This window comes from Malaclemys terrapin, chromosome 6 (assembly GCF_027887155.1).
Source record: "Malaclemys terrapin pileata isolate rMalTer1 chromosome 6, rMalTer1.hap1, whole genome shotgun sequence".
Lineage (NCBI taxonomy): Eukaryota > Metazoa > Chordata > Testudines > Emydidae > Malaclemys > Malaclemys terrapin.
The window spans coordinates 54247100-54261508 of NC_071510.1; the positions used below are offsets into that span (position 1 = coordinate 54247100).

Consider the following 14409-nt stretch of genomic DNA (forward strand, 5'->3'; position numbering starts at 1 on the left):
AAATCTGGACAGCCATGGCAAATATTTATTTTTAATGATGCTATGTAGTGAAGTCCTTGAAAGAGAAATTTGAGAATTTTGCCTAAGATATTGGGACACAGTTGTGTTTTTTTTAACAGTAACATGGAGCACCCATGGAACCAAACTATGGTATAGGAGGTTTTGCTGATCTGGTGGGTGCAAAGGAAGGACCTTTCTTATGGGTGAGCAGAAATGGTTCCTTGCACTTGAGGTATAATCCTGGCCATGTTTGGTACATCTACTCTGAACTTAACATAAGAATGGCCAGACCAATGGTCCATCTCGCCCAGTATCCTGTCTTACGACAGTGGCTGATGCCAGATGCTTCAAAGAGAATGAACACAAGAGGGCAATTATCAAGAGATCCATCCCCTGTTGTCCAGTCCCAGCATCTGGCAGTCAGAGTCTTAGGGACACCTAGAGCATAGGATTCCATCCCTGACCATCTTGGCAAATAGCCATTGATGGACCCGTCTTCCAGGAACGTATCTAATTCTGAGTTACTACAGAGAATTCTTTCCTGGGTGCTGGCTGGTGAGTCTTGCTCACATGCTCAGGATTTAACTGATTGCCATATTTGGGGTTGGGAAGGAATTTTCCTCCAGGGCAGATTGGCAGAGGCCCTGGAGGCTTTTCACCTTCCTCTGCCCCATGGTGCGGCTCACTTGCTGGAGGATTCTCTGCACCTTGAGGTCTTTAAACCACTATTTGAGGACTTCAGTAACTCAGGCATAGGTTAGGGGTTTGTTACAGGAGTGGGTGGGTGAGATTCTGTGGCCTGCGTTGTGCAGGAGGTTAGACTAGATGATCATAATGGTCCCTTCTGACCTTAAAGTGTCTGAGCCCTGGTCTACACTACGAGTTTAGGTCGACTTTAGCAGGATTAAATCAAATTAAGCCTGGACACGTCCACACGACGAAGCCCTTTCTTTCGACTTAAAGGGCCCTTTAAACCGGTTTCTTTACTCCACCTCCGACGAGGAGATTAGCGCTAAAATCGGCCTTTCGGTTTGGATTTGGGGTAGTGTGGACGGAATTCGATGTTATTGGCCTCCGGGAGCTATCCCACAGTGCTTCATTGTGATCACTCTGGACAGCACTCTCAACTCAGGTGCACTGACCAGGTAGACAGGAAAAGCCCCGCGAACTTTTGAATTTCATTTCCTGTTTGCCCAGAGCACAGGTGATCACGCAGAGCTCATCAGCACAGGTAACCATGATGGAGTCCCAGGATCGCAAAAGAGCTCCAGCATGGACAGAACGGGAGGTACGGGATCTGCTCGCCATATGGGGAGATGAATCAGTGCTAGCTGAACTCCGTAGCAGTAAACGAAATGGCAAAATATTAGAAAAGTTCTCAAAGGCCATGAAGGACAGAGGCCATAACAGGGATGCACAGCAGTGCCGCGTGAAAATTAAGGAGCTAAGGCAAGCCTACCACAAAGCCAGAGAGGCAAACGGAAGGTCCGGGGCACAGCCGCAAACATGCCGCTTCTACACGGAGCTGCATGCCATTCTAGGGGGTGTTTCTCCTTCACAGAGTCTAGTGAAGAAGATTAGAAGGAGAAAATGGTGGACTCGGGATGATATGTTCTCCCCCTTACTCTCACAGATATTGTGGAGCGCACAGCAAGCAGCAATAACAATGGGGATATTCTTTTTGCTGAGGTCTGAGTGAGTCAGTAAGCTGCGCCAGCGCGCTTTTAAACGTCCAAATGCACATTCCACCACCATTTGGCACTTGCACAGCCTATAGTTGAATAGGTCCTGACTACTGTCCAGGCTGCCTGTGTACGGCTTCATGAGCCATGGCATTAAGGGGTAGGCTGGGTCCCCAAGTATCACGATAGGCATTTCAGCATTCCCAACGGTTATTTTCTGGTCCAGGAAGAAAGTCCCTTCCTCCAGCTTTCGAAACAGACCAGAGTGCCTGAAAACGCGAGCATCATGTACCTTTCCCGGCCATCCCACATTGATGTTGGTGAAACATCCCTTGTGATCCACCAGGGCTTGCAGCAGCATTGAAAAGTACCCCTTGCGGTTTATGTACTCGGTGGCTTGATGCTCCGGTGACAAGATAGGGATATGAGTTTCCGTCTATCGCCCCATCAGAGTTTGGGAATCCCATTGCAGCAAAGCCATCCACTATGGCCTGCATGTTTCCCAGAGTCACTACCCTTGATATCAACAGGTCTTTCATTGCCCTGGCAACTTGGATCACAGCAGCCCCCACGGTAGATTTGCCCACTCCAAATCGATTCCCGACTGACCGGTAGCTGTCTGGCATTGCAAGCTTCCACAGGGCTATCGCCACTCGCTTCTCAACTGTGAGGGCTGCTCTCATCCTGGTATTCTGGCGCTTCAGGGCAGGGGAAAGCAAGTCACAAAGTTCCATGAAAGTGCCCTTACGCATGCGAACTGGGAATCGTCCCAGACCTGCAACACGATGCGGCTCCACCAGCCTGTGCTTGTTTCCCGGGCCCAGAATCGGCGTTCCACGGCATGAACCTGCCCCAGGAACACTATGATTTTCACATTGCTGGGGCCCATACCTTGTGCGAGGGCTGTGTCCATGTCAATTTCCTCATCACTCTCGTCGCCGCGCTGCAATCGCCTCCTCGACTGGTCCTGGTTTTGCTTTGGCATGTCCTGGCTCTGCATATACTCCAGGACAATGCGTGTGGTGTTCATAGTGCTCATAATTTCCGCGGTGATCTGAGCGGGCGCCATGATCCCAGTGCTATGGCGTCTGGTCTGAAAAAAGGTGCGAAACTGACGAGGGAGGGGCGAGTGACGACATGGCGTACAGGTACAGGGAATTAAAATCAAGAAAGGTGGCTGTGCATCAGGGAGAAACACAAACAACTGTCACACAGAATGCACCCCCCCCAAAGATTGAACTCAAAACCCAAGGTTTAGCAGGCCTTTGATTTCACGGAGGGAGGGGGAAGCAAATGAATACATCTATTTTTTACATCTTAAGCTGGCAGCAGATGGTGCAACATGACTGATAGCCCTCAGCATCTTCTGGGTGCTTGGCAGAAGATACTGTACTACGACTGCTAGCCATCATCGTCAAGACGGTTCAATTGGACTGCCGGCAGGACTGAGTTTCCAGGAGACAAAGCATGTCTGCCCAGGTGCCTCTGATTTGAACTGGAATACGACGACGACGGATATCCGTCTTAGTACACCATCTACTGCCAAAAGGCAAGGGGCTGCTGCTGTGTAGCAATGCAGTACCAGGTCTGCCGGCACCCAGATGACATATGGCGATGCTGAGCTGAGCTGAGCGGGCTCCATGCTTGCCGTGGTATGTTGTCTGCACAGGTAACCCTGGTAAAAAGGCACGAATCGATTGTCTGCCGTTGCTCTGATGGAGGGGGAGGGGCCTGATGGCATGTACCCAGAACTCCCCGCGGCACTGTTTTGCATCATCAGGCATTGGGATCTCAACCCAGAATTCCAATGGGCGGCGGAGACTGTGGGAAGTGTGGGATAGCTACCCACAGTGCAACGCTCTGGAAGTCGACGTTCGCCTCGGTACTGTGGACGCGGTCCACCGGCTTCATGCACTTAGAGCATTTTATGTGGGGACACACACAATCGACTGTATAAAATCGATATCTATAAAACCGGCTTCTATAAATTCTACCTAATTTCATAGTGTAGACATACCCTGAGTCTATGACTGTGTGTTGTTTGAAGAAGTACTTTCTTTTGTTTGTTTTAAACCTGCTGCCTATTATTTTCATTGGGTGACACCTGGTTCTTGTGTTTTGTGAAGGGGTAAATAACATTCCTTATTCACTTTCTCCACACCATTCATGATTTTATAGACATCTATCATATCCCTCTTTAGTCCTCTCTTTTCTATGATGAAAAGTCCCAGTCTTTTTAATCTCTCCACATATGGAAGATGTTCCATACCCTTAATAATTTTTGTTGCCCTTCTCTGTACCTTTTGCATTTCTACTATATCTTTTTTGAGATGGGGCAGCCAGAAATACATGTGGTATTCAAGATGTGGTCGTATCATGGCTTCATATAGTGGCATTATATTTTCTTTATTATTATCGATGCTTTTCCTAATGGTTCCTAACATTCTGTTAGCTTTTTTTATTGCTGCTGCGCATTGAGCAGATGTTTTCAAAGAACTATCCACAATGACTCCAAGATCTCTTTCTTGAGTTGTAGCAGTTAATTTAGACCCCATTATTCTGTATGGATAGTTGGGATTTTGCTTTCCAATGTGCCTTGCTTTGCATTTATCAACATTGAATTTCATCCTTTTTTGTTGCCCAGTCACCCAGCTTTGTGAGGTCCCTTTGTAACTCCTTGCAGTCTGCTTTGGACTTACAAAATTACTCAAAATAGTTATCATCTGCAAACTTTGCCAGCTCACTGTTTACCCCTATACCCAGATCATTTATGAATATGTTGAAGAGCACTGATCCCAGTACAGATCCCTGGAGGATACTATATCTATACACATTATTTATGTAGCTTAACTTACCTTTATTTAGACTCTTAATTTTTACTATATTAGAAAATGATAGATGATGCACTTCTTTACTAGATGATGATAAAAATTTTTTACTTGTGATTTATGGCAAACTCTATTTGGATGGAAATTAAAATAAAATGCACAAAAAAGCATTTAAATAGTTTTATGTAATAAAACAATTTTAAATGTGCAGGATATATAAACAAAAAGTTTATCAAAAATATTTTGCATTTAAAACTACCTGATTCATTAAGCAAATGGAAGTATTATTTGTAGTTAGTGAATTGAGCTGATTTTCGAGATTTTAGAACTAGTAGATCTCACCCTCTCACATCTCATTTTTATTAATAGATTGGAGAAGGAAAACAAGTTTTTCTGCTTTTTCAACTTCCAGTTGGTTTATTACCTTTGAATGAACTAGTTGAATAAACTGAAATGAAGAAAATATTCTCTCTGCACCTACAGAAGAGGCTACTTCTGCCCAAAGCTTGTTTAGCATTTCAACAAATTCTGGTTCCATGTGCTTAGCCAGTGACTTCTACCAATTCAGTCATTTAACTTTCCTTAGAATATAGCAGCAAACATGTGCTACTGAATATTATTTTTGTATTCAGTTTAAATTATTTTAATATATTATACTAAGGCTAGGCCTTAAAATAGGTTGTCAATTTCAACTTTAATTTTAAATAGGTATATTTTAAAATATAAACCTGTATTTAATTTAAATTAAATTCATTTTTTTTTTAATTTTCAATTTTTATTTACACTGATGCACATGTGCAGACATATTAAAACAGTCTGGACTTGCTTTAATTTGCCTTCTCCATTTTCCAGGTGTTTATGAAACTAGGTGGAGGCTATGTCCATATCTCCAGTTTACTCTTGGAGGGTATGTCTACATGGCAGCTAGACACTTGCGGCTGGCCTGTGCCAGCCAGCTGAGGCTTTTGAGCTGGGAGGGTCTCAGATCTCGTGCTCCAGGCCAAGCCCGGAAGTATACATAGCAATGAAACAGTCCTGCAGCTTGAGCCCCATGAGCCTGAGTCAGTTGGCACAGACCAGCTGCGGGTGTCTAGTTGCTGTGTAGACATATCCATAGTGTCTCTGGAAAAATGGGAACACTATGGGTATGTCAACGCAGGAACTAGGGAGTGACCAGCCTACTGCTCTCTTTTTGGTGTACTTTGCATTCTTTCAAGGGGAGTTTGGTGAACCTTACACATGTGCTTACCTACATGCTGGAAACGAGGAGCATGGCAAATGATCAGTCCCTATCATTTGCATTTGTTTAATGATGTGCTTTTCTTTTCTTTTTTCTTTTTTGTATATTTCTAAAAAGTCATTTAATAGTATTTTGATTTTAAAATCTTTTTTTTTCCATTTGGAATCCGGGGGATTAATTCCTGATAGCATAACTTTTCTTGGCAAATAGAAATACTGAACGTTCTCTTTATATCTGAAAATATGACAGGAATAAGTGATGTGGTGTCTTTAAAACTACTCCTCAAAAATTCCTATGTTTAACTTCTAAAGTATACAAGCAGTGCATCTGATTTTCCAGAAATTCTATTAGTGTTTTATGTGTTCTTTTGAGTGTTTTTAGTTGTTCTTAAGATAGTGGGTGCTATTATGATGAGCTGTAACTAATTGCTCTTCCTCTATTCCTTCAGATATTGATGAATGCACCTTCCAGAACATTTGTGTTTTTGGAACCTGCAATAACTTACCAGGCATGTTTCACTGTATCTGCGATGACGGCTATGAACTGGATAGAACTGGAGGAAACTGTACAGGTATATCCAATTCTATACAGAAATGTGGCAGGTCTTTCAAAGAGGAGTTTAATGTCCAGTAACTCCTCACTTAAAGTCATCCCGGTTAATGTTGTTACATTGCTGATCAATTAGAGAACATGCTCGTTTAAAGTTGCACAATGCTCCCTTATAATGTTGTTTAGTAGCCGCCTGCTTTGTCCACTGCTTGCAGGAAGAGCAGCCTGTTGCAGCCAGCTGGTGGGGGCTTGGAACCAGGATGGACCGGCAGCCCCCCCCCCCATCAGCTCCCCTAAATTCCCTGTGCGGCAGCCGCCCAGCAGACTATCAATTGTCCGCAGTTCAGCTGTCCCTCCCCCCCACTGTCCTGTACTGCTCCTGCCCTCTGCCTTGGAGCTGGTCCTGGGAGCCTCCTGCTTGCTGTGCAGGAGGGGAAGCGGGGGGCTGATGTCAGGGTGTCCCCCTCTCTCCTGCTCCTGCCCCCCGCTTACCCCACCCATAGAGCAGGGGGGACACATGACAGGGTCAGGACGGAGGGAGCTTGCTGGCCGCAGCTGCTGTCGCAACTTCCTGATCTACTTAAAAAGGCAATGTACTTAGAGTGTTGTCAGCGTACTTAAAGGGGCAATGCGTGTCTCTCTCTTTCACACAGGGTGTGTGTCTCTGTCTCTGTCTGCCATGCTGTCTCCCCTCCCTCCATTCGTGCTGCCTTGTAGTGTGAGGCTACATTAACAACAATGTGTTAACACTTGAGGGCTCAGCCGAATGCTAGTTCATCATTTAGCATTAAGGCATTCCCTGGGAAATATCCCACCCTCTTCCACTGTCTGACTTCACCACCTCAACCAAGCTTCACAATCATCATTGCTTTGTACAGTATTAAATTGTTTGTTTAAAACTTATACTGTGTGTATTGTGACAGATTCAGACCAGAAGAATATAAGAGAGTGGTGGAAGGCAGATATATCAGCCTTCAGAATGAGCAGGTCCCTGTTCCCTGGATAGCCAAACAAAGGCTACTCCAGGCCAATTAACACCGGATGCCAATTAACCAATTAAAGCCGTTAGGCTAATGGAGACAGCTGGAACCAAACAAGGTCCCACTTATACTGTTTAAAAGCACTCCTTCCAGTGCCCTCTGGGGAGCCGAGGTGAAAGGAGCTGGAGGAGAGGAAGCATTCCTGAATCCAGAGATAAGGCTGAAGCTAGGAAAAGGGGACCACAGGGGAAGTGGCCCAAGGAATCAAAGCAGCGTCAGTGGTGAAGGGAAAGCCAACAATAGCTGTTACCATTAGGGTCCCTGGGCTGGAACTCAGAGTAGAGGGCAGGCCCGGGATCCCCCCCACCCCAATACTCTACGGAGATCCCCTGGAGAAGGGAAGCAGGAGTCGGTCCAGGCAGGAGGCCGAACTGCGCCTACTGAGCTCTACAGAGCAACAGAAACTGTGGGGTATTCCTCCTTCCCAACTCCCATACTGGCCGGTGATGAAAGTAACTCAATAGGCTGATTCACTACATGCATCTGATGAAGTGGATATTCACCCACAAAAGCTTGTGTTCCAATACGTTAGTCTGTAAGGTGCCATAGGACTCTTTATCGCTTTTTACAGATCCAGACTAACATGGCTACCCCCTGATACTCAATAGGCTGTGACTCTTGCCACTACACTGAGAAAGGGAAGTCACATTGGGGCCTTATCGAGTTTCTGAATCCTCCCAGAAGCGCGGGACCCACCAATACAGGCTCGGAACTTTGTCACAGTATATATATATATATAGAGAGAGAGAGAGAGAGAGAGAGCTTTTTGTCTGGTGAAAAAAATTTCCCTGGAACCTAACCCCGCCTATTTACATTCATCCTTATGGGGAAATTGTATTTGCTTAACATCGTTTCGCTTAATGTCGCATTTTTCAGGAACATAACTACAACGTTAAGCAAGGAGTTACTGTACCAATTCATCTATTTTTCCATTGTCCTTTCTGCATGGTAAAATCAGTTGATGACTAAATGGATACATTTTAAACTCTTTTTAACTCTGTACAATTAAAAGATTCAAGCTCAAAGAATAATATTTAAGAAAACAAGTACCCCCCCCCCAAAAAATGTTTTTTCCTATGTTTTCATCTATATTCCAGACTTAGTCACCCTTTCCTTCAACCTACCTACGCCTCCAAACAGAATGTTTTTGTGAGCATGTATGTGTAAACATTCCTATATGTGTGTGTGCGTGTGCATTTTAAATAAGAACAAAAGAGAATGAATATGGTAGTTCTTAAGTATTCATATACAATTTAATTAAGATACTAGCTGGATTTATTATAAACATTCAAAAAATATCTCTGGTAATGGGCCTCAATCCTGGCTGAGTTGTTTCAGCAATCCTTCTTTCAATCTAATACTTGTTCTCTGTTTGATAAGTGCCGGATGTGGACAAATGTGCACTAAGGAAGTTAACTTTTTTTTAAATGTTCACTATTCATTAATATGTATGGAGCATCATTCTATAAATGTACATGGTGCTTTGCAGACATAGAATTAAACATGGTCCATGAGGCTCGTCTATTCCAGTTTAGACAGATACCCTAATACTTAAAGTGTTTGCATTGTAAGAGTGGGAGCAGATTCTGAAGAGATCAGTGATGAAATCCTAAACAAAAAAAGTGAGTTTTAAGGAGCGATTTGAAGGAAGACAAGAAAGTTCCTTGATGCATTGGAAGAGCAGTTGTAAGTGTGGAGGAGCAACATGAAATCCTTCACAAAACTGAGAATGGGTAAAGCGTCTACAATTTATTTTTAGAAGTCTGGACCAAACTGTACTCATATTGGAAGTGGTACAGAATCAAAGTTTTATAATAAAAAGGAGATTTTTTTTAAACTCACTCTTTAAATAAAAGAGGGTGGGGGGCGATGCAGGGTGCAGACAGCAGCAATGTCCGATATAGAAGGCCCTCCATTGTGCATGGCAGACACAATCATTCCGTTATAGCAGTATAATTCACACATTGTCACATGTTATGCAGCTTAGATACTTCAAGTAAGAGTGGGCCCCATCTCATTCATTTTATTTGATGTTTCATTTTCTTGAATTGCCTCAATTATTATTGTTTGCCGATCATACAACTGTGATATACTCCTTACATGGATTTCTCAGACATGCTACTAATATGCAGAGTAATATTTTAATGAGATCTATAATTAGAAAGAACTAGTTTACAACATTGCAATTTTTTCCAAACACTTTCGGACTTCCAGCATTGCCTTATTTACTGAGTACTAGAAATCATATAACCTAGTTTATCCAGTCTCCAGTTAACCAAGTCTCCTGTTTAATTAAAGCTGTATTATGTCCTCCGGCAGAAATTGGTACTATGCATTGTTTCCCCAATTGGACAAAGTGCTATATAGCAGAGCCCTGCTATATAGCAGATCCCGCGGGTCCATAATAGCAGGAGTGGGTAAAAAGTATTTTGTTGCAGATGTGATTAAGTGGGCAAAAAAAAACCCAGACTGCAGTAATTGCAGGAAAACACTTTTAAACTTTTAATACTTAAATTTATGTGAGGTTTTGAACGAGATTTGATGTCTATTATAAGGAGTTAAAGTATTTTTACATGGTTTAAGCAAGATTTGTTTTATTCTTTTAGTTGTAAAAATTGTCTGAATTTTATTTGTATATTAACTGACCACTTTTGTTTTTTGTTTAGTGGCCTCGGGGAATCTCTCTATCTTGTGGGGTCTAAGGTTTTGCAGGTGGGAGAGGGATAAAAATGTAAGAAACAGTGTGGAATTAGATTAAGCTAGATAAGTTTATGAAGGGAATGGTTTAATGGGATAACATAATTTTAGTCAAATGAACAGCGTGCCATCGCTGGTAAATAGTATCAATGGCCAATGAGGGTCTGGCTGGAGAATCTTGCCTACATGCTCGGGGTTCTACTGATCGCCATATTTGGGGTCGGGAAGGAATTTTCCTCCAGGGTAGATTGGCAGAAGCACTGGAGGTTTTTTGCCTTCCTCCGCAGCATGGGGCAGGGGTCACTAGCTGGAGGATTCTCTGCTACTTGAAGTCTCTAAACCAAAGGATTTGGGGACTTCAACAGCAGAGTCGAGGGAAAGGGGTTGGGACGACTTTGTGGCCTGCATCATGCGGGAGGTCAGACTAGATGATCATAATGGTCCCTTCTGACCTTAAAGTCTATGAGTCTATGGAAGCGGGGGAAACAGGATAGAAAAACAGTCCCAGGCAGGGCTCTACTATGTAGGGCTATATGGTATTTTGGTTAAATTAAGAACTGGACAAAAGTAATGTTTCTATTAAATGTGCAACTGTAGAAATTGTTCCTGAGTGTTTCATGAACTGTAATTGCTTCAACTTCAGCTAAAAATAAAAGGTTTATCTTTCTCTCTCTCATTTGAATCATACCCTCACATCGTTCCCCACATCGTTCCTCCATTAAATCAACAGATTACAAATGTAGCTTTCCCATTTTAGATATTGATGAGTGTGCTGATCCCATTAACTGTGTTAATGGTCTCTGTGTGAATACGCCTGGGAGGTATGAGTGTAACTGCCCACCAGATTTCCAGCTGAACCCAACTGGAGTAGGTTGTGTGGGTAAGTGAAAACTATTTCAAATAAGTATGACCCATAGAAGTGGATCCAGAGGCCTCTTGTACTGATACTAGATCATTTCTAAAGATAGAGGGCCAAATTTTGCCTTGTTTTGCATCCTGTTCAAAATCAATGAGTGCAGATTTTGGTCCAGAAAATATGAATCTGTTACTGTCATGTTAGATATCAAACCATGCTCCTAAATATAGATTTATCAGTTTTAAATACTATAAACATTGTCCATTTTCTTAAAATATATTTTCTGTATATACCAGAGTGTTTGTTATTTGCATTATTGATTCCATTTTCTGGATGGACCCATGTTTCTTATTTTAGTAATTGAGTTTTAAATCTAAGAGTTCTCATGGGGCTGATGTACACTTCCTCTGAAGTAGATTTTCTAGACTTGGCTCACTGATGTGGTTAAACCTGTATCTGAATTAGAACTCCATGAAGTAGCCATTTGGATTGAAACCAACCTGTGAAAGATACACTTCAATGCAGTGTTTGTGTAATTCCCTCTGGTGTACTCTGGCTTAAAGTAAGCTTATGTTTACTTGTCCCTTTGCAACATGATATAGAAAGATAGTCTTGTGATTACAATACTTACACTAGCACCTAAATTGCTTGACTTCCAGTAATGGTGTCACAGACTTATTGAGTGAACTTGGGTAAATCATTTAACCTTTCAAATTGGAAATGGCACCAAAGGCCTCTTCACTTTGCTTTCTGGGGATGTCGTGGGTTTTTTTTTTTTTTTTTTTTTTTTTAAGCATTTATATCTGTAGTAATTTAAAAAAATATTATGATTGCTATTGGTCTAAGTCAAATAAATAAAACCTGATTAAAACTTTTGTTAAAGAAATGTGAAGTTCTGTCAGAATGGATTCTGCTGCTCAGCTCTTCCCTCGTTCTACTTTTCCCTGTAGAATTCAAAGGGGCTAACTGTCATTGCTCAAGGTTCCAGGACCAAGCCCCACTCTACACCTCAGGCCACCAGCAGCAGAACAAGTTGGCAGCTCAGCTTATCCCAACCAATTTATTTTACAATTTCAGGCTGCAATTTTCAAAGGTACCTAAGGAAGTTAGGTACCCAACTCCCTTTGAATTTCAGTCAGATTTGGGTGCCTGACTCCACAAGATTCTTTTGAAAATCCCAGACTCAATTTTTATTCATTTTTTGAGCCATTGAAATCACATTTCAGTGTCTAGTTCCCCTTTCCAGCTCATAAGCTGAGGACTCACTGGAGCACTGAGAATCTAATTTTCTGGGTCCTCTGGTGCAGAACATTTCTTCTAGGATCCCTCAGGCCTCCCTCAGCCAGAGGCTTCTCTTGGGCAGCTTTTCAGAAGTTTCTGAGTGTGAGTCCTGCCCTGCCTGTTGCCAGCTGACCCTCAATCTGCCAGAACATGGGTCCTTGAGTTGGAACCACAGTTCTGGCATGGGGAACTTGAGCAAGAGCTCCAGGATTCATCCAGAGTTTGTACCCAAACCAGAAGTCAGAAGTAAGAACTCAATTTCCTATGCAGCTGCACCCGTATAGGATTACAGAAGGATAAGTGAGAAATCCTTTTCCATGGATAAAATTTAGATTAGTGTGCTACTGCAGGAAGCACTTTTTAAAACAAATACAGCCCTTTGGGGTGGAGAAGCAATAGTTCATTAGAAATTCGCTAATAATATAAAATAATCATTATCATCCTTCCTCATTTTCCTTCTCCAGCAGCTCTTCTCCTGGAGGATGAACTATATGATTCATACCATGAACTCTAAAGGTGGACACTCAGGAGAGCTTTCTCTACCTAAGTACTGTAATACTATAACCTGCAAGATAATACTCATAAACAGACCAAAAAGAGGAAGGAGTTTTCAAAACTAAGGGAAAATATCTTCCTCTCCAAATAAAGTTGGATACAGCATTTCCCATGCGCTTGATCTTTGAGGACATCATAGGATCTGAGTGGGAACTGCTGGCTAAAACTACCATGTTAAATAAAACATATACTGTAGAATTTTCATAAACTGTGGGAACTAGTGCAGATAGTAAAAATCAGTGCAGTCCTGATCTCATCAGAAGAAGACATTGTTCACCTTTCAGAAGGGCTTTTTTTCCCCAAAAGATCCCATAGACCATCTGAGAGCAATGCTCCCAGTCTCAGTGGCTACACAGAAGTTATCTGTATGCCCGTAGATAGTAGAAAATCAACCCAAGTCATCACAGGCAGATGAGTCCAGAGGACATGCTGAAACCTAACCCAATTTATATTCTGAACTCTTATATATACACACTGTGGAAGAAAGCCTTACAGGATGGGGAGTGTAACTGGAAGACAAATAACAGGAGTTATGGGACCTCACCAAGAAAAGGAAAGCATCATCCATCTTGAATGCACAGTTTGAGCTGAAAATGTCCACACATTTCCTCAAAGGATACCACTTTCCAGTTCTCTTCAACGGCACCACCATTGATGTGTATGAACAAAAACCAGGGATAAACCAGAATTCAAAGTCCTTCTCAGAAGCAATGGAAATAATGTCTTTGACAGAGAAGAATTTTGTGTTTTGCAAGGCAGTTCATGTGAAGGGTAATCTGAAACCAAAAATAAGAAAAGAAAGAACCTTGGTCATCCTGCTAGATCCACACTAATTTTTGGACTTGATAATGCCAGCCAAATCACCTGGAGAAAAGATTAGACCAATTGAAATGGGCCCATTCTTCATCCTGAGATGCTGAGACCATCTCTGATTGAAATTTTAAGCGCTAATGAAAATGAAGCATAATTCAACAGGAATTGTCTGTTAGAGTGATTGATACAGTTTTGGTATCTAGACAGTTCTCAACCAGAAAATTCATTCATTTATTTAGATATCTGGGAAACTGTTCCATGAGACAATCAAGACTCCATCTGCAAGGTCTCTAGTGGTAACATAAAGAGGAAGAGTCTCGGCCTTATCAGAGAAAAATTGCAGAGCAGCATTGTGATCCTCATACAATGCATTTACCAACTTCTACAAAGTGGGTTTCTATTTCTCTGTAGAGTAATCCTTTAGTGGTAAAGTGCTTCATGGGCCAGTTCCTTCCCTACTCTGATTCACTAGTTGCTATTTCTCCTTAGTGAAGAATGAGGGGAGAATCTATGCAGGAGAATGGAAAATTCCTTACCATAATTTTCTTTCTGTTAAAAGTTTCTTTCCTCATTCTACCAACCCTAGTTATTTTAACGGCCAAGCTATAGTTTGTAACAATTTTTTTTAAAAGTCTAAAGGAATACTACTAATACACAAAATTCCCTTAAAGTTAATTAATGCAGTTTCAGATTATTGTCTTACTGCCAATAACCAATTGTTGAAGAGTTTCTAAAGAGTTTGAAGCACTCTTCTGGTGGCTTGAGGTTGTGTCCTGTATTCCCGCCCCCAGGAGCAACACTGGCCCTCCTCTGAATTCCACAGGGAAGAATCATTGCCTTTCATGGAGCATAAGGGGGAGGAGTTACT

At 42.3% G+C, this 14409-nt stretch overlaps 1 protein-coding gene across 1 annotated transcript in view; it reads left to right on the top strand.

Annotated features, from left to right (window-relative positions):
• FBN2 (fibrillin 2) overlaps positions 1 to 14409 on the top strand; it is a 268195-nt gene that overhangs the window by 168749 nt on the left and 85037 nt on the right. Inside the window, exons 35-36 of the mRNA XM_054032264.1 lie at positions 6199 to 6321; positions 10794 to 10916. Of these exons, the coding sequence (XP_053888239.1) occupies positions 6199 to 6321; positions 10794 to 10916 (246 nt within the window). The remainder of the gene's footprint in view (positions 1 to 6198; positions 6322 to 10793; positions 10917 to 14409) is intronic.